Source organism: Haliaeetus albicilla, chromosome 10, assembly GCF_947461875.1.
Source record: "Haliaeetus albicilla chromosome 10, bHalAlb1.1, whole genome shotgun sequence".
NCBI classification, from domain to species: domain Eukaryota; kingdom Metazoa; phylum Chordata; class Aves; order Accipitriformes; family Accipitridae; genus Haliaeetus; species Haliaeetus albicilla.
The window spans coordinates 24,851,059-24,876,993 of NC_091492.1; the positions used below are offsets into that span (position 1 = coordinate 24,851,059).

Here is a 25,935-nt window from a genome sequence, read left to right on the forward strand (position 1 = left end):
CAGGGCAAGAGAGGCCACTGCTACGTGGTGGCATCCACGGCTGTCTCTTCCTCGCCGGCAGCAGGACCGAGCCCCCCAGGGCTGCCCAAGAGGCTATGAAGCTGAAGCCAGAAGAAGGGTTGTCTCCCGGGTTCATGGGGCCACTCCAGGTAGGTCTTGGTGCCCAACATCTTCCGGAGCCGGGAGAAACGCCGGGGCAAACCCTGAGCATCAATGGGTTCCTTCACCACCAAGATGACATCCTCACTGCCCAGCCCCACAGCACGTTGGTGGGCAAAGTAGAGCTCATAGTTGCACCACTCACTGTCGACAAAGCTGCGGGAGAGGACGAAGATGACCTTGGCGCTCCTCTCAATGTTCTCCACGATGTTATCGATGATCCAACGGCCCGGTGTGAAGTCCCGCTCGTGGATACAGAGCCTGTATGGTGGTGTGGTGCTCTCTAGCCGGTGCAGAAGCTCCTGGCGAACCCAGCCGGCATCGGCACAGCTGTAGGAGATGAAGGCGTGGTAGGAGCATCGCCGTGTGGCACCTGTCCGCCGCCTGCCATACTTGGCATGCACCAACTGGTATGTGGCTCGCAGGTACCAACCGGCATCCAGTTTCCAGCAGAGCACGGCACACGCCACCACTGCCACCACCGTGCTGGCCACCGCCACGGCCACCAACGCTGGCACATTGCATTCCAAGGGACGTGGGGCGTAAGCGGCCACGGCCGTATCCAGCAGTGGCTCGGGATGGTAGCAGGTCCAGTTGTGGGGCCAGTCGGTCAAGGTGGGTCGTCCCCGTCGCCACGTCTCCTCCAAGAAGAGGTAGAGGTCACAGGTGCAGTGGTAGGGGTTGTTGCCGGCTGCCAGGCTAATGAGCCGCGGCATATTGATGAAAGAGCCATGGTTGATGACACCAAAGGAGTTTCCGTCGATGGCCAGCACCTCCAAACGGGGGCATCTCCACTCAGAGGGGATGAACTTGATCTTATTGCCACTCAACCGCAGCTCCTGCAGCCAGGGGCTTCGGGTGAAGTAGTCCATGTCCAAGCGGTCAAGCTGTGAGTAGGAGAGGTCCAGGTACTCAAGGGTGGTGGGCAGGCACCCAAAGGTGCCTGCCGTCACCCGGTTGTGGTGGAGGGCCAGCCAACGCAAGGTAGAACTCCATTGGCACGTCTCCTGCAGGCTGCCCAAGCCATTGTGGCTGGCATCAAGGCGGGTGAGCCGGGGCCAGGTCCTTGTCAAGGTGGCCACCACAGCCAGGCTCAGGAGCTGGTTGGTGGCCAAGACAAAGCTCTCCAGCTTGGGCATGACACCCTCATAGTGGCAGTGTTGGTTATAGATATAACTGTCTTCCAGGCGGTTGCCGGAGATGTCCAAGGCCTCCACGTTACGCATCTCGCCCCAAGCATCGCAGGGGACATAGTTGAAGTTAACATTGATGATGGAGAGGGCAGCCACGCCACTGAACCAAGTGAAGGTCCAGTCGAAACGCAGGACATCAGGGTTGCTGATGTCTTGCAGCAAGAGGCGGTCAAGCCGTGGGGCGGGCGCCTCCATGCTGGAGCTGTTCTGCCACGGTGAGCGGGCGAAGTCAATGGCCACCAGTGCCAAGTCACGGACGTGGGAACGTTGGACGTTGAGCAGGGCCAAGCGGAGGAGGTTCTCGTTGAACTTGCCCCGGTAGAAGACCAACTTGGTGATCTGCAACTCGGCCAAGCCATCAAAGGGATCGGCGTCACCAGTGTAGTAGGTGAACTCAAAGAGGTTACGGAAACGCAGGTAGTTGAGGGGTTTGCCCCGCAGGTCCCGCAACATCAGCGGCAGAGCCGCTGCGCTCTCGTCCAAGGCCATGTCGCACCACAGCTCCGTGGTGTTGAGCCACGAGAAAGCCCCGACTTCGTACCGTCGCAGGCTGGAGGCCGACTTGATGGCGAACTTCTGCAGCGCCGTGTCCTTCAAGATGGCAAAGTCCCCCCGGGAGATGTCCCGCAGCAGCGGCCCACCCAGTGATAGCTCCCGCAGCTGCTGCAGCCTGCCAAAGATGCCATCCAACGCCACGCTGCGGTAGAGGTTGTTGGACATGTCCAACCAACGGAGGTTGACCAACGGTTGCAACGCCAGTGCCGGGATGCGTTTGAGAGAGTTGTTGAAGAGCCGGAGGTGCTCCAAGAGGGGGTTGGAGAGGAAAGCATTTGGCGAAATGCGGGAGATGTTGTTGTAGCCCAAATCCAAGTGCCGTAGCTGGGTCATGCTGGCGAAGTCGCCCGCCGTGATCTCCTGTAGCTTGTTATATGAGAGGTCGAGGCTGTGGAGGCCACTGGGGAGGCCACGGGGCACCCGCACCAGGTCCTGCCCCTTGCACAGCCCCGTCCGGTTGTCAGCGTCAATGCGGCACGGCTGCCATGCCGCATCCCCTGCCAGGGCCAACAGCACCAGGCACCAAACCCCCCGGGTGCCAGCAGCTGGGGGGGGCCGCAAGGCCTCCGGCATGGCAGTGGGGTGGCTGGGGAGGTACTGCCAGTGGCAGGAGCAGGGACGGGGCTGGAAGGGGCATCCGGGCATCCCGGCGGAGCTGTCCTGCGGCAGGAAAGGGAGGTCAGTGGTGCCATGTGGGGAGGACCCCGACCCCCCAGGGAGCTCTGGGATCAACCCCTGGGGAGGCACCGGAGGGGGGGGTGGGAGGTGGCACCTGGATCTGGTAGGATGGGAACAGGTAAATCCTCCCTTGGGGGCTCAAGGACTGGATCCCAGGGGGATCGGGGACTGGATCTTGGTGGGGGTGGGGGGTGTTGGATCACAGGGGGATCAGATCCTGGGGATCAGGGAGTGGATTGGGGGGTGGGAGGTGTGGGACTGGATCCCACGGATCAGGAAATGGATCCTGGGGGTATTGGGGATGGGATCCCAGGGGTATCAGAAAATGGGGGGGTGGGGGTGGGAATCAGGGACTGGATCCCAAGGGGATTGGATCCCAGACCAGGGGGGCCAGGCACCAAATTGCAGGGGTCTCCAACACCAGATCCAGGGCGCCTTGGGGACGAGATCCCAGAACGGAGCTCAGCGACCAGATCCTGTGGGATTTGGCACACCAGATTCCGCAGGCTGAGGGCCCAACCCAGTGCAAACAAGCAACCCAGCCCCTCCTCCTTCTCCTCCTCCTCCTCCAAGCCTGGGCTGAGGCTGGGGGGGGGCTCCAGCAAGCTGTCCCCCACCCCGGGTTTGCCTTTCTGCTGATTTTTAGGGTGGGTTTTATTTTCCAATTAAAAAAGATTAAAAAATTAAAGAATTTAAAAATTAGCTTTTTTGCACAAAGGCAAACTTGCACTCCTCGGCTGTGGAGTGATTGCAGCCAAGCGTTTTGGTATTTTTATGGGGGGGGGGAAACAAACCAGGAAACTGGAGGAGAAAAACAGACGGGCGTCTGTCCTGCCCCAGTGCCGATGGCAGAAGTGGCAAATCCAGGCCAGGTATTGCCCCCTGGGGTCACAGTCCTGCCCAGGTTGTCTAGGGCCAGACCCCAGCCCAGGGAGGGGGACATGGGGGAACCGCCCTGCTTCATCCTAAAAATTGTCGTTGTCATCCCCCGCCCCACGGTGCTCCCTTTGCTTTCATGGAAAGGAGGAAAAACACCTGGAAATGCCGCAAAGTGGTGGTGGTTGGGTGAGGGAGCAGGTGGTGGGGGACCCGTGGGGGCTGGTGTGGTCCCTGATGCTCCCCCACAGGGTCCCTTCGTGTAAGCCCCTGTAGGAAACACCTGCGCCCCACAGCACTGCTGCACCCACGTGGGGAAACTGAGGCATGGGTGACCCTCGTCCTACCCCGCCAAAACCCTCCCAGCAGCAAACTCTTCCTCATTCCCAACACTAGCCCAGCCCAAACGCAACCAGTCACGCCAAAACAACCCCATATTCCCCCCTCCTCACCCCCCCGGCCAGACCCCACTCACCCCACGTGGCACCTGGGATGCAGCGAGTTCAGCAGGTCTTAGCCGGGGCGGGAACGGCAACAGCCACATCCAGGAACCACCGGGGCAATGCCAAACTGGCCGGGGCGGCAGGCGGTGTGGCGGGGACGGGAGGAGGACAGGTTTTTGTCCCTGGCTGGGGGAAGCCCCCCCCCCGCCAGCCCTGGCCGCACTTTGTCCCCGGGGGAGGTTTGCAGCAAGGGGCTGTGCCGAGGGCCTGGCTGGCAGCGGGGCTCGGGTCCCCAAAGTCGCCCCGCACCCCAAAGTTATGTGACCTCACGTGCCACGGTCCAGCACTCCCAGCCCAGTGCCCCCCAGCCCAGCGGTCCCAGTCCAACCTGCTGCTCTGGTCCAGCATCCCCAGCCTATCCTAGCGTCCCCAAATCAGCCCACCACTCCCAAATCAGCTCAGTACCACCAGTCCAGCCCAGTGCCCCCAGCCCAGCTCAGCCCCTCCCAGTCCATCCCAGTGACCCCAGAGCAGCACCCCCAGTCCAGCCCAGGACCACCCAATTTAGCTCAGTGCCTCCAGTGAAGCCCAGCACCTCCAAGCCAGCTCAAAGCTCCCTGTCCAGCCCAGCAACCCCAGTCCATCCCAGTTCCCCCAGCCCATCCCAGTGTCCCCAAATCAGCCCAGCACTCCCAAGTCAGCTCAGTACCACCAGTTCAGCCCAGCACCCCCAGTCCACAGCAGTCCCCCAGCCCAGCCTGGTGCCCTCAATGCAGCCCAGCCCAGAGCCCCCAGCCCAGCTCAGCCCCTCCACCCCAGTCCATCCCAGTGACCCCAGCGCAGCACTCCCAGTCCAGCCCAGGGGCCCCAGTTTAGTTCAGTGCCTCCAGTCAAGCCCAGCACCCCCAAGCCAGCTCAAAGTCCCCTGTCCAGCCCAGCACTCCCAGTTCAGCCCAGTGCACCTAATCTGGCATCCCCAGTCTATCCCAGTGCCCCCAATCCAGCATCCCCAGCCCATCCCAGTGCCCCCAGTCCAACATCCCCAGCCCATCCCAGCATCCCCAGTCACTCCTCACAGCCCTGCAGTACAAGCCCCCCCCCCCCCCCCCAGGCTTGGCAATGCCCTGACTCCATCCCTCCCCACTGAGGGGGGGTCCCAGGGGAGTCCCCTCCGCCAGCTCCAGCCCCCCCCCATGGATGTGTCCAGCCATGCCACAAAGCCAAGTGCCCATGGAGGAGCCCAGGAACCAGCCAGAAACAGGGACACATCCAGAAGACCAACCTTGACCCCTCTCCTTAATTACCAACTAACGAAGACTGTCGTCCAATTACTGGTGAGTTTTCCCTTATCTAAAGGACCTGAGGTTTTGTAGAGTAGAAAATATGTACAAAACCATGTAGAAAATGCTCTAAATTGGTGTTTCCAGGCTCTGCCGTGATGATCTGGAGGTCCCACCAAGCCCACCATGGGCACAGCCATCATGGGAGCATCCCCAGCATCTCCTGCCTGGTGGGACCAGTCCCAGCCAAGTAACAGCTAATTAAACTCTGATGATGGTTGCTGGCTCTGGTTTCAGTTTCAGAGTTTCTGTTGTCTGGGAAAACCCCATTGCAGCGGCAGGAGGGCATCTGGCAACAGGCTTTGGAAATAAATCTGAATTAGTTGTAATTAGATCAGTAATAATGCTAATTAGTTGGAATTAGCAGCTCAAACCCAGACCCTGCTCCCCCAAGGTATGATCTGTATTCTCTTTATAGTCCACAGCCCAATAAATACTTGGATAAATGGAATTTTTATTATTATTAAAGATGATCCTGCTAAGTAATCGGGATATTTTCATAGAAAATTGTTCATGTAAGAGGAGCATTGGAGGCTGGGGGGCTCCAGACCCCTGACACGCAATGGTCCCACATCCTTTAACTGCCATGAAGATGCTTCCAAAGGAAAAGCAGACACAGGGGACAGATGGAAAATGGTTGTACTGGGATGGAAAAACCCTTTAAAGGTTTTCCCGGGTGGTCAAGGGACCATCACAGACCTGGGGAGAGCTCTGTGCTCCAGCAAAAACAATTTCCAAAGCCGTTGAGAAAGGCTGGGATGGGATTTCATCAGACTGGCAGTGTCCAGTAGATGGAGGCAAGAGGTTTGAAGAAGCAGGCTGGGATGGGAAACCCAAAGAAATAGAGTTTCCCCACCCAGATTTAGGGGAATATCAGCATATGGATGCCACCTGACGCAGGCCACTGCATAAAAAAACAGCTCTGAGGAATTTGGGGGGGGGGTGTCCCACTTTTGCAAAAAATTCTTAAACCCCTTCACTTTCATATTTAATATGAAAGTTAAATTAAGGATGAAAATTAAATAAACAGGTAAATAAACTATGAAAATTAAACAAACTAAATATTTTTATATATATTTATATAAACAGATAGAACACATTATTATTAATAAAAATATATGTATAATTTTGTAGAAATTCCCCGAGACCCAGACCTCTGTGTCCTGGTGCAGGGCAGAACCGTGAGGACCCCCTGGACCTCCACAGCAGGGTCACCCTTGTCCCTGCCACCCCTGCTCCCAAGTCCACCCATCAGTGCCAGCCTTAAGTACTGGCTAATGAAGACCCTTGCCCAATCAGTGACGATTTTCCCCTATCTAAGGGAATTTATGGTTCATTAAAAGCAGGTGAAGCTGGAGCTCAGGGCAGGACCAAGCCTCCAGGTTTCAAGGAAGCCCAGGTGAGACTCCCACCAGCACAATGCCTCAGCCACGATGAGTTTCTTGGGTCTCAGCTGGGGCCAACACCAGGCTCTGCCCATCCCCAGGCCACCGAGAAGCTGCCGCACTGGGTGGACAGCATCATCCTGCTCTACAGCATCTGTGACTGCTCCAGCTCCCACTGGCCTCAGCAGCCACAGTGCCAGCAGCCGGTGCCTGTCATCTTGGTGGGCAACATGTGGGACCTTGCAGCACCGGCAGGCAGCGCCCGGCAAGGAGGGCCAGCTCCTGCACCGGCTTTCATGGAGGTTTCGGCTGCTGAGACCTACCACAGGGCTCTGCTGGTTTTCCACCAGCTGCTGGAGGTGGCGAGGGGGGTGGGAGGGAGAGCCACCGGCACCCATGGCATCATCCAAAAAGTCTCAGCCGCCTTCAGCCATTGCCAGATGGGGTGAGCCTCCCCCACGGCAGCTGTGAAGGTGGAAGCAGATTTGAGGGGACAGCTGGCAAACTGGAGTCACTGAGCCCTGCCTGATCCAGGGTATGTCCCTCCCCAGTCTCACCATGGGCGAACGGGAGCAGCACTGGGTGCCTGTGGTGCCGGCAGAGCCCTCCAAGCACGGGAACGTCCATCTGTCCGTCCCTCCCCAGAGCCAAGGTGATGGATGGAGGTTTCCCATAGCCAGAGACCTGCTGCGGGCTTTGCTGAACTGCTCGATAAACCGGCCATGGCTAAACCCCCCCTGCCGAGAGGAGCTGTTTGTCCCACTTGGGTGCCGGGAAAGCCAGGAGCACCCTGCTGGGGTGCTAGAGACCTCCCATACCCATCTCCTGGCCAAAGGAAACTAGTCCCATCCCCTTCTGGCAGGCTGGGAGTCCAGACACAGCCTGCCCTGCCAGGTCTGAGCACCAGCAAACTCATTTGCCCACAGCAGCTAAGCAAAAAAATGCCTGGAGATGGGGAGGAAGAGCTGAAGGAAAAGACAAAATGAGCTTGTTTGCCTTCCCAGCTTCTCCTGCACATTCTTTGCCAGCTCAAAAGCACAGCAGGGGGGATTTGCTGCAGATGCTAGAGCAAGCCAGGCACGCACAAAAGACTCAACGCCCTTGATCTGCTCCGAAAAGGGCTGGGGGCAGGAGGCCTCGGCTCACTGCCACCACTGTGGGAAGGAAAGGGGGGTGGAAAAGGGCTGTTGATGCATTCCCCAGCGATGGCAGCAGCAAAGACCCTAAATACTGGGGGGGAGGACGGGTCCCCGAGGTGTCCCCATCACTCACTGCCTGGTATATTGGGAAACACACGTTAGGACCGAGTCCGAGACCCCATCCCGACACAGGCCAGACACACAGGGCTGCGCGTTCATCCATCCAGGATCATGAAGACAGAGGAAAACAGCAACATCTCAGCAACCGGGCTTTAATAATTAACTCTGCAAACCGCCACAGGACCGTGATTAGCGCAGACGCCTGTTTATAACACAGTATTTACACGTGAGTGAGGAGCAGAAGATGCCGCGCAGCCCTTCACCATACCTTTCCAACCTCTGCCAAAGTAAAATATTGCTCTAACACGTTAAAACTGCTGCGGTAACAGCACACGGAAGCTGCTGACGTGCTAGGGTCAGCTGCCTTTCACTCTCATAACTGATTTACCTTCTCCACCAAGAGTTCCAAGTCACTGAGTCCAAGCTGAGATTTTGCTCCAGCTCTTTACCATTTGCTGAGGGGAACTGGGGGGGGGGGGGGCAGCTTTCGCCATCCAAATACTTGGGTCTGAGTACCTCACCCTGCACCTTCCCTGACTGAATTGGTTTGCAGGCAGAAAGACCCCATGTTCTTACACCCCACTGCCACCTCCTTCATTATCCAGCTGACTTAAACTCCCTCTTGCTAAAGCCCTGGGCAGTTCGGCTCAGTTTCAGGCTGCACACACCCACCCTCTCCCAGTGACTCAGCCTTTCACCTGCCTGTATCACCCCAGAGCCCACAGAAAGCCGGGAGATGCTGAATGGAAAATGCCAGGGAGATCCTGGAGCTGGGTCTGGACTAACAAACCTGAGGTAGCGCTCTCAAGTGAGGGAGCCATGGTTTTCCAGTCCAGGGACAAGCCTTTGCCACTGCGCAGACATACTTGGAAGCAGGTGAAGCTTGAGCTGTTTGTGCGTGGAGCTGCTGAAGCTCAAAAAAACCCACCCCAGTGGGTTTTAAAAGCACACGGTGTCACTCACTCCCTCCCTCCGTATTGCCCTCCCAGGGTCGGACCGAGGAACAGCCCACCTCTGGATACAAATAATCAGCTCCAAGCGTGTCCTTCAATCCATGGTTAAGTAAAACACTCTTTAGAGACAGGTCAAACCCACTGCCTGGCATAAACAGCATTATCCAGTGTCACAGAAACCAAGGAAAGTGGGCAGTTTTAGTGAGATGGCAGTGCCAGCTCAGAGAGAAAAGCAGGTGGGAACAACTGACACAGAGAATCACAGCATCAAGCCATCTCCTCCCTGATTTATCCCCAGAAAAGCCACCAAAAAGGACATCTGAGAAGCAAACTGCAGCGAATGCTCAGCAGGATGAACCTGTGCAGCACCGGGCAGAGGGAGGGAGGCAGATACACAGATTTCAACTTCTTCACAGCTGTAGGGAAGAGCTCCGGCTGCCTGAATCCCCTTTCTGTTCTCAGACACAGAGAGATCCAAGCAGGAAGGGCTGGGAGTGACCTCAAGGCTTGGTGCGACTCGCTGCAGTCACTTCTTCCCCATTGGGATTGCAGGGAAGGTGCAGGCAAGCAAATATTCTCCTACAGGGAAATACCCTGCCCCATCTCACCTCAAACCCATGACCAGCCGGCAGAGCGGAACTGGCCAAGAACCCACGGACTTACCCCAAGCTCACCTCTGAACGCCCAGCTGAGTACGGCTCATCCGCAGTCAAAGTCCTTTCAACTCACCCTCTCTGTCTGCACTTAAAAAGTTTCTTAAAAGGATGATAAAGTGTCAAAACAGGCGCTGGATGCACCCAGCCGGCGCTAGACTCGCCCCCACCCTGCGGTTTAAATCCCGCCCCCCCAGTCTGGGAGAAGCACCCAGTGACCCAGGCAGCTTTCTCCGGCCCCAAATATTTCCCTCTTGGCTGGCTCCATGTTAAGAGACCCCCCCAAAGAGGGAGGGGAAAGATTAAAGCCCTAAAACAGCCAGACAGGCCCTACAGTCGATGGGGAGAAGAACCAAATTTAGGTCCATTGAGTATCACCCTCCCCACCAGCGACGCAGGGAGCCAAGGGAGCGGGAGCAGGTCCCTGCGGGCTCTGACGCCACAAACTCCCTCTACCTTTCTCCCGTCTCCACAACCCGTTTATTACGGCAGCCAAGCGTGATGTGAACGCGCAGCCACAGGCAACGGGATTGAGCCCGTCAGCTTTAGTCGTGTCCCAGCCCTAGAAGTAACCCCCCAGGGTCCCCACATATCTGCCTGTGCTGGCTTTGAGCCTGGAGGCAGGCTCTGAGAACAACTAAGGCTTCAGTTTGAGCCAGGGATGAAGGATGGTGAGGATGGATAGGATGGAGGAGGTGAGGCCGCACAGCCCCACAAAGCCCGGGTTGGTTTTGTACAGCCCCAGCTTGTCTAGGGGGATAAAAAGATCGCAGGCATTTTTCACCACGTCCAGTAGCAGAGGAGGGTTGTTCCTAAGGACGCGGATCAGAAGCTGGAGCTGGATCTGCAGCCTCAGCCCCAGCTGCTGGAGCCCATTGTCAGCCCGGACCTGGCACCCGTTCTCGTTGCCTTTTGCTCGCTTCCCATTTGCCTCACGCTCCATCAGGATCTGGATCTCGTAGGCATCCCGGCTCAGGTTCACGATGAGGGCAAAGAGGTAATATCTAAAAAAAGAGGAAGAGGAATGGTGGGGCAGGGAGAGCAGAGAGAGCAGGAAAACAGTGCTGGGGATCGTGGTCTGTGAAGCTGGGAGCCTCTAACTATTTTCTTTCCAGCCATAAAAATAAGAAGTGCCTTAAAAAACCCACCCTGTGCAGAAAAGTCCACGTTCTACTGACAGCTGAGAGGCTGAGCCGGGCCAAGCACCCGCCAGCTCTCTTGCCATCGGTACGGTGCAAGGAGAGGAGAAGCCCCTTGCATGCAGCGCTTGGGAAGGGAGCTCAGACCCCTTCATCCACCCCTTCTCTGTGGGACAGCAGCAAAGAAGCAAGAAACCTGCTCTCTCCCTGGGGAAGCATACTGACTCCTTGCCGGCAGCTCTCACAGCTGTCCAAGCCCCTCACCTGAAGGACCTCTGGCCCCACTTCTCCTGGTCCACGCTAGGGACAAGCCCCGTCTTCCCCGCCCAGAGAACATTGTCGCAGGCGAAGTACATGGCCCTGTTCAGGTGGCTGAGGGTGACGCAGAACCGCAGCACCATGTCCGACAGGTGAATAGCTCGTTTTGCCGCCTCCAATGCTTCGGCTGAGCTACCCAGGCGCATCACTGCAGGACAGACGGATGGTCACCGAAGGAGAAGAAGGAGGGGAGATAAAGGAGGGTCCCCGCCCCCCCCCCCAGCACCGGGGCAGCCCCACTCACGCTTGCGGCCCAGGCTGAGGTGAGCCTCCAGCTGCCGAACGCTGGCCAAGACCCCGGCGCTCGCCCCGTTCCTCCGCAGCGTATCCCCCGCCAAGGCACAGGCGTATTGCGCGGCCCTGCAAGAGACAGCATGAGGGGGGGCCCACACCCCACACCCTCCCCGAGGGCCTCTATGACCGCCCTCCCCCGGGCCCCAGTGAGGGGAGGCCAGGCAGCCCTACACCGGAACCGGCACAGTAACAGCCCCCCCATACCTGAAAAGCCGCTCCTTAGCCTGGCTCTGGGCGCTGAAGCGGACCCAGGTCTCCATGACGGGGCCGGGCCGGGCCGGGCCCGAGGCGTCGCTCCCCGGTGTGGGGCCTCGGCAGGACGCGACGCGACTTCCGGGAGCGCGACGGAAGCCGCCGCAGGTCAAAGAGGGCGCGGAGTGTGAGCCCTAGCGCCACCTGGTGGCTGGCGGCAACAGAGACGAGCCAGGCCACCTTCTTGTAAGCCCGCACAGCTTATCCCTATTGGCTTGATGCGCCAGACCCCACCCTTTTCCATCAAAACAGAAGCCGTGAATGGGCAATTGGAACGGTCTCCCTCTCTAAACCTGTATCGAAGGCTTTGATTGGTTAATTTTTCCATTTCCCGCCCCCTTCCCCGACCAATAAGAAGGCGGTTACAATTCCCTGCCTCCGCCTCCGCTGCTTTGCATTTTGATTCGTTCTTTCCTCTGTCATTATTATCATTCTTGCAGCACGACTGGACAGCTAGCTTCTAAGCCCTGCCCCCTCGCCGTGTCCCTCACTTGTGATTGGGGTAAGTAGGGAGGGCGCGCCCCTGTCTCTCCGCGCCCTACAAGCCAGTTCTGATTGGCCGCTCCCCTTCTCTCCCCGCCCACCTTCCTGATCCTCTGTTCTGCGATTGGCCTGCTGCCGCCCTCCCACCACCCTCCTTCTGCCCCGCCCCAAAGTCTTTTCCATGCTACCATTGGCCAGCTCCCACTGTCGTCCCGCCCCCTCCCTGAGGTGATCTCCACGCCCATTGGGCCCTTGGGCGGTGAGTGACAGCGGCTGCACGGCGGGGGTCTCTCTTGGAGCGGGCTGGCGGCGATGATGGAGTCGGTGCGGGCTCAGCGGCTGCAGCCCGGCGTGGGGACTCTGCGCTCCCTCCGGCCCGGTGTCACCGGGGCTCCGGCCGCCGCCTCGGCTCCTCCGCCGCCTCCCGCACCTCCGCCCGCCGCGGTGGCGGCGCCCTTGCCCGCCGTTCCGCCCCCGACCGGGCTGGGGTTGGGGTTGGGGCTGGGGCTGCCGCCGCCGCCTCCCCCCCTGGGGCTGCAGGGACCCGCCGCGCCGCCGCCGCCCGGCGCCGGGCCTCCCGCCGTGCTTCGGGAGGCGGTGGAGGCGGTGGTGAGGAGCTTCGCCAAGCACACGCAGGGCTACGGCCGCGGTGAGCCGGGGGCGGGCGGGGGAGGAGGGGGCCTGGGGGGCTGAGGGCGAGGGACCCGGGGGGAGACCCTTTTCCCGTACTTGGCCCCTTCTCGCCCCGTTTCCTCCGTGTCGGACACCCCACCCCGGGGCCGCCCTCCTGCTGCCCTCGCCCAGGGCTGGCTCCTCTGCAGCTTGAACTGGTTTCTTCCTCCATCTTATTCCCCACCGCCTTCTCCCAGGGCATGGGATCCTCTCCCCTCTCCCACGCAGTCCGTGCCCCAGGGCTGGGACTCTTCTTTACCCCTTTTCCTTCCCCCCGGCCCCACTCTGGAGCCCAGGCGCCCTATGTCCCATCTCATTGCTGTAGGGTCTGGCATCTTCTCAGGGTGTTTCCCTGTCAGTTCCCCCTTTTCCTTCCAGCCTCGTGTCCGGGATTATCCCATCCCAGTCCTCCTTCCCCATTAATTCTCCCGTGTCTGGGATTCCTGTTGTAACCCATTTTCCCGGGTCCATGCTACCCTTCCCCCTTCTATCTTCTCCAGCATGAGCTTTAAGGTGTGGACCTCTCCAAGACCCTCTTCCTTCCCTGGAATTTGCCTGGCAGCCTTGTTGGGTGAGGGCCCTGCTTCCCTTTGCTTCCCACCACCGAGCTTTGAACAGCCTTTCCCTGCAGATCTATGATGTAGAGAAAAGAAGAGAATTGGGAGCCTCTCCCGTGGCTGTATGTTCCCTATCCCAGTGGTGTTCAGCTGGTGGTTTGCCCATGCGATGGGTTATAAGAGTGACCGAGGAGTCACCCTTGACTGTTGTCATTAGGTTCAACGTCAGTAATAAGCGTTTTGTGCCATTTGTGGAGACTTTTCCAGCGTCTGCTGCTGTCTCAACCCTCGTGCTTGGGATTTCCTAGCCCTGCAGAGTGAGCTCATATGGTTTGGGTGATGTTAAAGGTGAGCGTGGGGAGGAAAGGAGGATCCCTGCTCCAGCCCGATCTATTTGGGGCTGCTTGTGCCAAAAACGTGAAAGTGAGTAAAGTAAAACTGCCGAGTCCATGGCTTCTCTGAGTCCGCCTTTTCCCTAAGGAGTCTCATGGTTTCAGGGGTCAAACTAGAGAGACATTCACAGATCTCTTTTTCTTAGAAAGCTCTGTGGCCTCTTAAATGCAAACATTTGTTTTTATGGTATCAACTGTTTCCAGATACCTGATTTGATGTGGTTTTTTGCTTTTGTAAATCAGGGAAAGAAGACAAGGTAGGGGTAGGCAAGTATATAGGTGACCCCGAAGGCAGGCGTAGGAACTTGAGCTGGGCAGACAATTCCCTAGCTTGTGGTTTAAAGCTGAGGAGGTTTCGTGCTTGTGCTGTGCCTGTAACAGGTAAACGTGTGATAAAGTTAAGAGAAAGTGGAGGGTGTTTATTTTTTTTAATGTTTTTTAGATGCTTTTTATGTTTTTAAGAAGGAGGACACTTCTTGTGTGGTAGTGATTTAGTCCTCTGTATGTAATTCCTTTACTTCAACTTGATGTTGTGACAAAAAAAAGCTCATTTCTTTCAATGAAGGCAGCAGCGAAGAGGGCTCTGTTGGGCAATCCTTGCCTGTTCCTGGTGGCCGCAGTTTTCCTGGGATCCCCCTCAGTTCTGTGCTGTGCACAGCTGCACCCTATTGATGAAAAACCCCGTGGCTGGGAGGAGAAATCAGCTCTGCAGGCTGCTGGTGCTGGAAGAGGCTGTTGCGGGGGTGTTAAGTACTCCACCACACTCCGGCACCACGGGGCTCCAAGTATTGCATCAGAGGCGCCCAGTCGTGTGAGAGCCCCCGGAGGAGGCTCAGATCTGGGTTTCTTGTAGACTCCTTTTTGTTTAGAAAAGAAAAAAAAATAAAAAGTACGGAAGCAAGAAAAAAGGTTAAAGCACATATTTTACTGGCCCTGTGATGGAAAGAATCTTCCACCCCACCCGAAAGGAGACACTTTGCAACTATTTTGAGTTCCTGGCTTCTTCCGGCTACGGCAGCAGGTCCAACAGAGGCGGTCATAGGCTTCCAAATGGTGAGTGCTTGGCAGTCGGCGCCACCGGCATGCGGGGGGACCGCTGCTCATCTGGCTCCGGAGCAACTCGGCACCATGTGGAATCACTTACTTTTCTGTATTTAATATGCAAGTCAGATGTGCTATCATATACACAACGCTGGGATACGGGGTTATGCTCCAAAGCAATAAACAGATATGAGTGATGGTCAGAGCAGGCTCTGCTTTGTGTCTCCCGGCTTCTCTTTGTCTTTTCTCGGAGTGGCAAATCTAAAGGGTAAACCTCTGACAGGAGCCGCCCCATGTGGGTTAAGCTGTGCTCTGTAAATCTGTGGGTCTCCCACAGGTGGGTGACAAAGTTTTTCTAGAAGATCAGCATTTCCAGTTCCTGCCCTCAGAAATGCAAACAGACAGACTAAAAGGTATCGACTGATGCAGATAATAAGAGTTCCAGTGTTTTAAGCTGGTAGAGAGACTTGCTCTACTTGCAGGCATTTAAAATACCTTTTACAGGTTGAGTTTCCCATTAAACATGACCTTGTGTAAGGTGCAAAGATAACATCACCTCTTCAGCATCTTTACCTACGTTCAAACCATCCAGTCGTTTTTCTTTCTCCCTAGCCCGAGCTGTTGTGTTTCGTGTTCCATAAGGGATTAAAATCCTTCAGGGTGCAGGTGTCCCTGCCTTCTTGAGGACCGTCCTCTTGCAACTGTGAGACACAACAAGATTTAGGATGCTTTCTGTAAATGAAAGCAAACTTCACATCTCTTGCTTCTTTCCCCCACATTGCTATTTTGTGATTTAATGGGAGGAGGGGGTGAATGAGCAAGGCTGAAAATCATCGATCCGGAGCAAATACAGACTAAGATTTCACTTAGGATTCAGCACACTGTAGCGCTCAGCCAGTATTTGTCTGCTAAATACGACATGTGCAGCGTTGTAGCTGGAGCTGCGCTGGGGAGGAGAGGGCAGATGGGCAGGCCTCTGTGTGTAGTGGCACGGTTTGCTTTCCAGCCTTATAAAAGCATATTGTTCTGAAGCATTTGTAGAGTTTCAATTAGGTATTTTAGTCTCTCATCTCCTAAAACCATCCTGCCTGCGGCAGCTGGAAGTGTTGAATCCAGTCTGTGAAGAAAACCTCTTTTGGATGCTTCTCAGCTGCCTGACCTATTGCTCCAGTTGCTAACGAAGTACCAGCCAGCGTCTGGCATAGAAGAACCCTTGTCTTGGGCTGAAAACAAAATTCCGTGCCTGTGCACGTGTTGCATGGCATTTCCTCATTAACCTGCTCTTAATGCCAACTTCTCAGACTTCACTAAATTAAACCAAACTATAATTTCTCTGAATTTTCAGAGTAATTCTGTGTGTCGTGGGAATTTGCGTTGCCTGATGTAGCTCGGCTTTCTCTGCAGTTTCTTGTGTGGTCGCTGCTGTGAAGTCTCAGTTGCCCTGTGCCAAAGAATCCCTGAAGCCGTTATTGAATTGGGCATTGTCTCTCCAAATCTGTTGGGGATTATGTGCATGACTTACACTGTCCCTGGGAAGGGAATCTGCCTGGATGGATGGGAATTCTGTCTGGGTATTGGTGCACTGGAGAACTGGCAGTGAACTGTGTATTGTTTGTATGGCTTTTTGTTAGTCTTCAGTGGAAAATTGCCTGTCTTGCATGTTTCATCAAAAAAAAAAAACCCAAACCAAACCCCAAATTAAACTTGAAAATAATCCAAAGCGACTGCTTTATGAACAAATGCCCTGAAAAGCCTGTGGTTGAAAGAGAAGGGAAATGCTTAGTGAGGAACTACTGTGCTAGTGACTCCTCGCCTGGCTTCATCTTACAGAACGTAATAAAACAAAAGGCTCAAGCTTACTGTCTTCCTGAAAGCTGCCTGGCTGAAGACCTAAAAAGTTACAGCACTGTGTGGGCAACCGAAAAGCTAAGCCAGGGTGGCTTGTGATGGTCTTGGCACCTCAGGTTTCACGCGTGGCCTCAAATTAACCTCCCTTTTACATCTTACCCTGGGAGATTTTGAGAACAGCAGCCCCGTCTCGCTTGGTGCTCTGCCTCGGTGCTTGCTGCGTTGCATACAGCTCCTCACAGGAGAGCTTGTGTGGGGATTTGGAGATATTTTTCTTGTTTTGCTTAAAAGGAGAACTCTGGAGTGGAGTCCTTTTAACAGCTTTTGCATTAGTGAGGAGTTGTTGTAATCTATTTTGCAGATCGCCTTGCTTCAAAGCAATTGCTGAGATTAAAAAGGCTGAGAGAAGTAGTGCTGAGAAAGAGCTGAGGGCAGGCTTTTCCTACAGCTACCTGTCAAACTCTTCAGCACAGAAAGAAGCTTAGAGCAAATTCGTTGGGACTTAGAGCATTAGACACTATGAGGGTCATTTTTCTTGCCCAAACCTTGACAAAATAAAGGGTGGGTAAGCAAAGGAAGTCCTCGCAGCACTGGGGATTAAAAAATGAGGAGAGTGGCAGGACAGCTGGCTCATTGTTACAGCAAACACTTCTAGTTCTTGCATGCATATTAAAATAAGAATTTAATCTCATGGATTTAGGCTGCACGCCGATTGCCGCAAGGGCTGCGTGCATTAGTTGGCTGTGCATGGTGTGGACTAGCTGCTGGGTCGTTAAACTTGAGTAAGTGCTCAAACCCTGTCTAACAAATTTGGTGCTCCAGAAGAGGTGCCTGCTTAAAAACGACTTCTCCTGAAAAGACTGTAATTACCAATGTCAATGAGGGCTAACATTTTAGGCTCTGGTTTCCTAACTGGGATGGAAAAACCACTTACTATAACAATGCTAATCCTGGTCTTAGCCTGTGATTCACTGTTTGGTTATGCATCCTCCCACGGCGAATGGCACAAACGAGATTCTCCAATTAGATGTTTCTATTCTCCTCTGTTCTGTTACACACTCTCTGTGTTGTGTTCCCACCCAAATTACAGGGAGTTCTGCCAGAAGGCCTCAGCTGGGTAGCTTTACGCCTTGGGTCACTTCTTGTGTCTTCGTCATGTTGTTTTGAGCTAGGTACATGATGTTCAGCGTAAAGGCAGGTGGTTTCTACAGGTCTAACAGTGCACACACAGGTCAGCTGCTTCATTTTTATCTTAAATGTAAGAATGTCAGTATTGAGGATCAGCTGAGGCAGGTGAGCGAACCTGCTGAGCTCGTTGACAGCCCTCTCATGGAGGAAAAAACGCCTCGCTGCCCTGCTGCTCTGCAGCCTTTTTCAAGTCCTCTTCTGAAAGCTTTTCCCTAAGTTTGTTGGAATGAGAAGAGCTTTTCTGTAGGAAGCTTTGTTTTATAACTCGGTGGTTCTCCTTACGTTCCTCTTGCTGGGAGAGGTGTGCTTGTGTTGACATCATGCACCTACAGCTTCCCTTGAAGCTGATGGTTTTTAATACAAGATATAACTGAGCTCCCTGGACAGGGCCCTGCTTGCGTAGGTGGGAATACACTGAACATTTATGCCGTGCTGTTTCTGGATGTGGCCGTTCCTGGCAGGTGATACCTGAGGAAACCAGCTTCCCAGGCTCTTGTTTTCTGTGTCTGAACTCGATTCTACTTCTGTCTCCTCAGTGAATGTTGTGGAGGCCCTTCAGGAGTTCTGGCAGATGAAGCAGTCGCGTGGAGCTGATCTGAAAAACGGAGCCCTCGTGGTGTATGAGATGGTCCCTTCCAACAGCCCCCCTTATGTCTGCTATGTCACCTTGCCGGGAGGGAGCTGCTTTGGCAGTTTCCAGGTACGATGGCTTGGTTGGAGGCTGTCCCTGTTGCGTAGCTCACTCTTTAAAGCAGTCTAACTCGGGTGCCCTTAGAATCTTTCCCCACCAGAATTAGTGCTCAAATACCTTTCTGCACTGGGCACAGCGTTAACGTTTTCCTGCCGATTTGAAGCATGTGAATGACATGGGTCTGACTGTAACCCTCTAATTTCAAGCTGGCTAGTAAGCATTCCTAATTGCCCATAAAACCCCACCCGACTTCAATCCGGGAAGGCTGGGCTGTAAATTTTACTTTGCTGTATGTACTGTATTCCCTACACATGACTGACTTGGACCTTAGCAGAGCTGAGGTAAGATATGTGGTATCAGAGAAAACTGTTAGTTGGCCGGTTTTGATACTTTGTTCTCCTTCCTAGGATTAAGCACTGGGATGTATTTACATGATGCAGCTCGGACAAACTGGTAGAGTAGTATTTCCTTGCAAGGGCTCTGGATTTGACCCCGAACCTCTTCTCAAGGTGCCAAAAGACTCTAGAAATCAAAGCATAATATTGGATCAATAGTTTCTCCCCTCATTCTGTTTAAAAGGAAAATGTCCAACCCAAATACCTCATCCGAAAGATTAAGGTCCAAAAATCACAATGGGTCCTGACTGCATTTCAGATTCCTTTGCTGCAGTGGCTTTAGGCAGTTACTCTCTAGTCTTGGTTTGAAGAATGTATCCAAAAGAAACAGTTCTAGCAGCTGCAGGGTCTACCCATCCTGAAGAGCGGTCCTTGTGCTTAAGAGTAATTTTGTTACGTTTTGGTTTTAAGCTAATTAATTTTGTTGATGATCTGACTGGTGGCGTTTCCTGATGCAGATACTATGTGCTGAGTTCAGCTGCCTGCCTAATTTTTTTGTTTAGCATGGTTGGGATAGCTGTGGTTTAAAACTAGCTCCTAATGATTTCAGGATGTCTGAGAGCACGACTTTCCAAAACTACACAACACTGCCACCTAATTCCTATTTCGTGTGTTGGGGGGAGAAGTTCGGAGCATGAGGCCAAGGGGATCTTGGTCATCTTGCTGTCTTTCTGTCCTGAGAAGTCCTCTTTCTTGTCTCTCCTCAGTTCTGTCCAACCAAGGCTGAAGCCCGAAGGAGCGCTGCGAAGATTGCACTAATGAACTCAGTCTTTAATGAGCATCCCTCCCGGAGGATCACAGATGAGTTCATTGAGAAGAGTGTGTCGGAGGCCCTGGCATCTTTCAATGTAAGGTTTTTCAATGCCCAGACGGCTGCAGTTGATGGGGACGGATTGACTGGGGAAAAAACCTCAAAACATGGGAAGAGAAGTTTTCTTTTACATCTGGAACTCTTTATGGCAGGTTTTTTTTCAATGACTTCTGAGTATTAAAACTTTAACTGTAGCTCTAATTCTTGTTCTCCTGCTTCTCCTCCCACACAGTCTCACACTCTACTCGAGTTTGATTGTGCTGCCCTCATATCAGGCAGGACAGGATAATAAGACTGAGATGTTGATTCATGTGGCCCTTCTGTGACCAGCTTGTCACATTGGCTAGTTTTCTTTAAACCAAATATTTTCCAGAAACTTTAGTTTCTAGCGGTGGGAGCTTTGCATTCTTCTTTTACTGTCCCACTTATACCTTATCCTGGAGGGAGTTCTTGCTGTGCAGTCACATGGCACTTGATGGTACCCAGAGTATGGTAAGAACTTTGAAATCACCATAATGGGCTGCAGAAAAAATCCCGTTTCAAGCAGCATTGCCAAAAGCAGAGCGGCCTCTGTTGCTCCGTGAGAGCTGTAATGAACGATGCAAGTATTCAAGGCTGAATTAGACCAGTAAGGTGTCTGCAGGCACGAGGCTGAGGTGTGTAAGGCTGTCCTCCTTAATCTGACCTGGAATTACTGGAGTGGAGCTGATGTAGCAGAATTTGAAGGTACCAGGTGAGCTGCACTTGCTCGGGAATTGCAGCTCTTAAATGAAATGTCTGTTGCAGGGCAATCGAGAAGAAGCTGATAATCCCAACACTGGGATCGGTGCTTTCCGCTTCATGCTGGAATCCAACAAGGGAAAATCGATGCTGGAGTTCCAGGTACTGTTCATAATTTAATTACACAGTTCAGGCAGTGGGTGGTTTGATCTTTCAGCTACATTTATAGTGCTTTGTGTTCAAAATAAAAGTGGGGCTTTCCTCTTAGAACACAATTCAGGATTTGTGGCACTTTCAGGTGCTGGTATAGCCACAAAATACTTTGAATTGGGCTTCTCTCTGTAAACGCTCTTTGATGTTTGCATGGCTCAGTATTGTGAAAGGGTCGTGCATTCTTCTGATCCAGTGTTTTCAGTGCCATAGTATTTAGATAACTGGTGCTGGAGGTCCAGGCGGTATATCCAGGTACCTTAACTCACAGCATTAAGTGAGCCGTTTCATTTGTGATGTTTATCCTCTCCCTGTAAAATGGGAGAGATCTGGCTTCCCTTAGGAAAGCTGGTGAAGATCTTTCATCCAAAGACATTTTGATTGTGGAATTAGGAGTCTTGATTACTGTCGTTACATGCCCTCAAACCACAGCATTATCTGAGCAGTCTTCGTATCCTACTGAAATATGCTCAGTCTGTCTCTCGTTACGACAAAACATCTGTGAAATGAAAAGTACAAACTGCTGAGGGAAACTGCTATAACACTTATCAGTTCTGGTTAATGGGGCAGAAGGAGTCCGTGCAGAACAGATGACTGAGAACTGAGATTCTTCTGGGCTTTATTCCAGCCTTTCCGAGGAAACCGCTCCTATGAGTGGAGCAGAGCAGCCAGGTAACGAAGACTGTTTAGAGCACTCTGAATTCCACATGTGACTTGATAGCCTTTGAGCATGCTCCTTGTTGTCAAGCAGGACGTCTATCCCCGCATGTACAGATATATCGTTATGACAATGCTTTGAGATTCGTGAATCCTTTTAATTTAAACTTGGGTTTCAAAAGTAACTCGAAATGATTCTTGTGCAGATGAGTTGACTGTAAGTGCACCAACTGGAACTGGATTTTTAGAAGAGGGGAAATTAGACTGTAACTCTGCTCCAGACGGTGAAGCAGGCTTTGGAGGCATCTCAAAGTAGATGCCTTAAGTCTGTAGTGTCGCTGTATTTGGGGTTCTTTGCTGCAGGCAAACTTTTCCCAAAGCCGACTTCTTGCCTGGCTTGTTTCCCTTGAATGGAAATAACTCAGTAGGCGGAAGACAGAAGTGTTTATATTAATGGGCCTGTTTACACAGGGTGACTCTGTTATGTATATTCCTTAGGCTGTGTTTGTGCTTGGGAAGCCTAACTAGTTGCTGCAAGTTTATGAAAGAAAATTTGTGTGGCCTTGAGAGAGAAATGTTTGCTTGGAAAATGTTGGATTGTCACCCGCTCTAGCTGATGGTTTAGCTTGGAGGTTGGGAGATAGGAGAGTCTTTCTTGCAGAATCCTGAAATCCCTGGGGCAGAGTGAAGCGTCAGCGTCTTTGTCTCCTCTGTAATCCACTCATCTCGTCAGGGGATTGTTCTCTAGTGGGGTAAGCCAGGCTTTGCCCTTGCATCCTGGCTCCTAGGACGTTGGTGATGCCTTCTGCCTCCCCCGCTTCTCTGGTTTTCTTGTCTTTTTGATAAATCTTAACTCATTAATGCTGGAATTCTTTTGTTCATGGACTCTGAGGTTGCAAACATACTCCGTGATCCTTGCAATTGCAAAGGACTGGGCATGATATTGCAAAGTCCTTGGCTTCTTGTTGCCATCGCTAGAAACTAGCTTGACTACTGGTAATGCTGAATCCTCATCCCCACATTTGCTCACAGCCTGACTGCCTCTTGTCATTGCAGGAGTTGATGACCGTCTTCCAGCTGTTGCATTGGAACGGCAGCCTCAAAGCCATGCGTGAGAGGCAGTGCTCACGGCAGGTGAGTCTGGGCTCTGGGTGTCTCGAGCAGTTGTACTCTAGGTGCGTTAGGGTCACAACAACCTTCTGCTTAAGGTCCCTTAGCTGGCTAGGAAGCCAGATGCTACTAAGTGATGCGTGTCCTGTGTAGTGACTTGTCTTTCCTAAGCTCCCCTCCATCTGTCCGTTACCACCAGGAGGTCCTGGCTCACTACTCCCACCGCGCCCTGGATGATGACATAAGGAACCAGATGGCCATGGACTGGGTGAACAGGGAGCAGAATAGCCCAGGGGCCCTTTCCAGAGAGCTGGCTTCGACGGAGAGAGAGCTGGACGAAGCCCGCCTGGCTGGGAAGGAGCTGCGTTTCCATAAGGAGAAGAAAGACATCCTGATGCTGGCAGCTGGCCAGCTGGGGAGCATGCACTCCTCCAACTGCTAGACTCTGGCGTGCAAGTTGTTCCACTCCCTCAGGCCTGCTAACACCTCCACGCTGACGGGATCCATCCCGTGTCACGTAAAGCATGTAACACCTCTTCCAGAATTGTGGCCCATTTGCACATTATAAAGAATTTTTTTTTTTTTTTTAAAAAAAGCTCCTGTACAGATTTTTATACCTTTTAATACTTGCTTCTAGACCTGCTCCTCAGCCCCCTATCTGCTAGAGAATTCCTTCTGTCACTTTTTTTTAAAGACGGCATCAAAAATGCAGCCTTTCAGTATTAACACTGAAGACCTCTGCTATACGTTGGTACTATGTAGTCAGCAGTATTCCATGAAATGTAGCACTTCTTCCAGAAAGCTTCTGTTCTTTGGAGCTGATGCATGTCATGCAGACCTGCTTTTTTTTTTAATTTTGCTTCTATAGTAGGGAGGGGGTGTCTATCAAAACTCCTTCTTGATAAGCACACTAATTTAAAAAAAAAAACCAACAAAACCAAACCACCAACACATTCTCTCTAACACTACAATGCAAGCTGTGTGGGGGAATGCTCCCAAGCACGTAAAAGGGATTTAAAACTGGGATTTTGTTTTGGCCAGACTTAAGTCTGGGGATCAGTCTTACAGCATTCCAGCTCCAAGCTCAGGCAGGATTTGCAGTTACCCCTATGACTGTCAGGTGGCTCTATCTGTTCCTGCTCTGGCTTTTTGCTTGTGGGGTAGGACATAGTTCATTCTCTAAATAATCCACCTAATAACAAACTACAAGGCCCTGTAGTACTTAAGGGATTGGACTTGACAGTTTAATTAAGTCTGCACCAAACAGAGCCTCCTGCTCTGCTCCTTTTCAGTCCTCTTCAGGTTCTTACAGTGCTTAGCCCAGCCTGGCAGGCTGGAGATGCTGAACTCCTGACCCAAGCACCAGCAGTCAGTGTGGCAGGGGTGAAGTGGCCAGTTTATTTCCCTGGAAATGGAGGGTTGGGTGTTTTTCGGCTTCCCCAGCCAAGTTGGGGAAGATGCAGAATTTTGAAAATCTTGCAAGAAATGAGAGATGGACATGCTGTTCTCTCCAGAGCAGCTTCCAAACCAAATGTCAGACTTGGCCTTTTCAAGGAAGGTTTAAAAAACCTTGCCAGAGTTTCAGAACTTGCTAGCAATAAGAGGGGAAAGGGCTTAGCTCCTCTCCCCAAAGAGCTCTGTGAATATAAGTCTTTATTAACTAGAACTGTGTTTAAGTCTTTGTTAACTAGAAGTGTGTTTAATCCTTTGAACCAGAGCACAGATCCAGCCCCAAGCAGCAAAAGCTCAGACTAGGGTTTGGCTTCAACTCTGCTTTGCTTCTGTCAGCCAGGTAAAGGGGCCTGACCCGTCACTGTGCCTAATTTACGCTGCCCAGCTCCCTCCGCAGCTGTAACACCTCCCCCCCCCCTCCCCCCCCCAAGAAACAGTTATTGGGGACAATTCTTAGGATTTCTGGTAGAGCAGAGGACTGAGTAGTTCTTCAAGGTCAGCAGATCACACAGAGCTTACCATTCCTCAGTGAGAACTTGTCACAGGAGGAAAGGAATCGCGTGACTGCCAGGCTGGACGAAACGAAGGCGTGGGCTGCGGGTTTTGGCCCCCCTGGCCCGGAACGTTTACACAGCGTAGCCTTGAACGAGGAGAGAGGGTGATGGTGAGAGCTGTGCCGCTGGCGGAGCTGGGAGCACCCGCTTCAGAGCGTGGTCCCTTCCTTGTCATAGTGGCGGTGGAGCAAAACATTGCTGAAACAAAAATATGTCTATGCACTATTTTTTGAGGTGAATAGTTCCCTATTCTTTGTACACGTGTCAGTACTAAATCTGTATGACGTTTAGATTTTTAAAAAGACCCTTTCTGACTTTAAAGTGTTCCTGCAGCTCAACTTCAGTCAAGAAAGTAGTGACTTGTTCAAAGTAATTCCCTTATATCCCTTCCTACTTTTCCAATACGTAGCCCAAAAGCGCCAGCAGCATCTCGGCGGGAATATAAATTGAAGACAGGCTTCTTTCTTCAGTGCAGCTTTGAGCTTTCTCCGTTTTTTTCCCCCGGGTGGAGGTACAAAGCCTTCGGGATTCTGCGATTTCCACCAGCAGCCACCCCTTGCGCCCTCTCCTTTCTCTGCAGCAGCCTCTCGCACAGTATGTTTGACCACAGAGGCAGGCGGATATTCGAGCAATAGTCTTTGTTTTGAGATGGAGATTTTAAAAAAGTGCATTATCTGTAGGTATTCTAGTTTTGTATTCTTGTCCTAACAAGCCTATTTTGGTTTTTTTTATATATTTTTTTATATGCAGCCTCTTTACACAACAGTATTAATGTTTAACGAGTTTATAAATGTGATTGTAAATGGTGTGGAGTTGTTTTGGTTTTTTTTTACTGGCTGGCAATATCTAGACCTTGTATTTGGATTTAATCACTTGCTTTAGAAATAACATCTCTCCACCAGCACTTCCACACCTGCCTGTAGCGTTCTGACGCGTGAAACGGTGATTTATCCGAGGGCCTGATCCAGCAAATAAGGGAACTCCCGAGAAACCTCATGGCACCTCCACCATTGCCTTTTTGTGCCCTGCCTGGTAGAGGACTCCTTGGTGCTTTTTGCTTTTTTGGGCACCATCAAGTGTTTTCCATGTCGGGATTTTAATGCTTTTCAGCGAAAAACTCCACGACTCTCTGTCCTGCAGCGCCAGCTCGTACATGAGCTCTTTCGGATGCCTCGCTGCTGCCCACAGCCGCTCTCACATGAATTGGGGAGGATTAGGGTGTTTCCATTCCTCCTGGTGGAAGGGAAAAGGAAAATCTGATATTCCATGACTTGTGTTTTTGGCAATTCAGGCACCGTTTTTCAGCCTCCGATCCGCATGGAAGGTGATAAAATGAACAAATCCAGGTTTTCTCAGCATCCAAAATGGGTTGTTTTCCTTGTTCGGGCCGCATAATTAAATGCAAAGCTGAAAGGATAAATCACCATATGCCATTGCGGTTTGTATGTATGACTTTATACAATAAAATACTAGATTTTGGGGTAGCTGTGGTGGCTTCTCTCTTCTTCTGGGGCAGAAGGGGTGGATTGTGCCCCCAACCTCTTCATTGAACCGTCCCCGCGCAGGGGCTGGTACCCCGGGAGCAGCCGGGCTGGTATCACCCCCCGCCGCCCCCGGGGGGGTGACAGTGGTGCCCGGTATGGCCCCAGTCTGGGGT

General features: G+C 52.7%; 3 protein-coding genes across 3 annotated transcripts; 1 reads left to right on the forward strand and 2 right to left on the reverse strand.

Moving 5' to 3' along the window:
* Window positions 1–20: 20 nt before the first annotated feature.
* On the reverse strand, window positions 21–4,173 carry LOC138687365 (toll-like receptor 2). Its single transcript, XM_069794232.1, has 2 exons — window positions 3,937–4,173; window positions 21–2,567 (listed from the first exon to the last, which is right to left on the reverse strand). Exons 1-2 carry the CDS (start codon window positions 4,003–4,005, stop codon window positions 21–23), a joined length of 2,616 nt encoding a protein of 871 aa, XP_069650333.1. The 5' UTR covers window positions 4,006–4,173.
* A 3,851-nt stretch (window positions 4,174–8,024) lies between these two features.
* On the reverse strand, window positions 8,025–11,610 carry PEX11B (peroxisomal biogenesis factor 11 beta). Its single transcript, XM_069794235.1, has 4 exons — window positions 11,450–11,610; window positions 11,196–11,311; window positions 10,898–11,099; window positions 8,025–10,498 (listed from the first exon to the last, which is right to left on the reverse strand). Exons 1-4 carry the CDS (start codon window positions 11,503–11,505, stop codon window positions 10,132–10,134), a joined length of 741 nt encoding a protein of 246 aa, XP_069650336.1. The 5' UTR covers window positions 11,506–11,610; the 3' UTR covers window positions 8,025–10,131.
* Window positions 11,611–12,231: 621 nt separating this feature from the next.
* LIX1L (limb and CNS expressed 1 like) lies at window positions 12,232–25,762 on the forward strand. The gene is made up of 6 exons (XM_069794236.1): window positions 12,232–12,629; window positions 18,215–18,378; window positions 19,472–19,612; window positions 20,362–20,457; window positions 22,219–22,296; window positions 22,472–25,762. Exons 1-6 carry the CDS (start codon window positions 12,293–12,295, stop codon window positions 22,712–22,714), a joined length of 1,059 nt encoding a protein of 352 aa, XP_069650337.1. The 5' UTR covers window positions 12,232–12,292; the 3' UTR covers window positions 22,715–25,762.
* Window positions 25,763–25,935: the final 173 nt, after the last annotated feature.

Bases quoted from the DNA above. Each gene is read 5' to 3' on its own strand.
- PEX11B (XM_069794235.1), bottom strand. From the start codon at position 11,505: ATGGAGACCTGGGTCCGCTTCAGCGCCCAGAGCCAGGCTAAGGAGCGG. The intron at 11,100-11,195 runs GTGAGTGGGGCT...TCTGTCCTGCAG, and splicing joins CCTCAGCCTGGGCCGCAAGC to TGATGCGCCTGGGTAGCTCA. The intron at 10,499-10,897 runs GTGAGGGGCTTG...CTCTTTTTTTAG, and splicing joins TGGGGCCAGAGGTCCTTCAG to ATATTACCTCTTTGCCCTCA.
- LOC138687365 (XM_069794232.1), bottom strand. From the start codon at position 4,005: ATGTGGCTGTTGCCGTTCCCGCCCCGGCTAAGACCTGCTGAACTCGCT. The intron at 2,568-3,936 runs GTGAGTGGGGTC...TTCCTGCCGCAG, and splicing joins CATCCCAGGTGCCACGTGGG to GACAGCTCCGCCGGGATGCC.
- LIX1L (XM_069794236.1), top strand. From the start codon at position 12,293: ATGATGGAGTCGGTGCGGGCTCAGCGGCTGCAGCCCGGCGTGGGGACT. The intron at 12,630-18,214 runs GTGAGCCGGGGG...CTGTCTCCTCAG, and splicing joins CACGCAGGGCTACGGCCGCG to TGAATGTTGTGGAGGCCCTT. The intron at 19,613-20,361 runs GTAAGGTTTTTC...TGTCTGTTGCAG, and splicing joins AGGCCCTGGCATCTTTCAAT to GGCAATCGAGAAGAAGCTGA.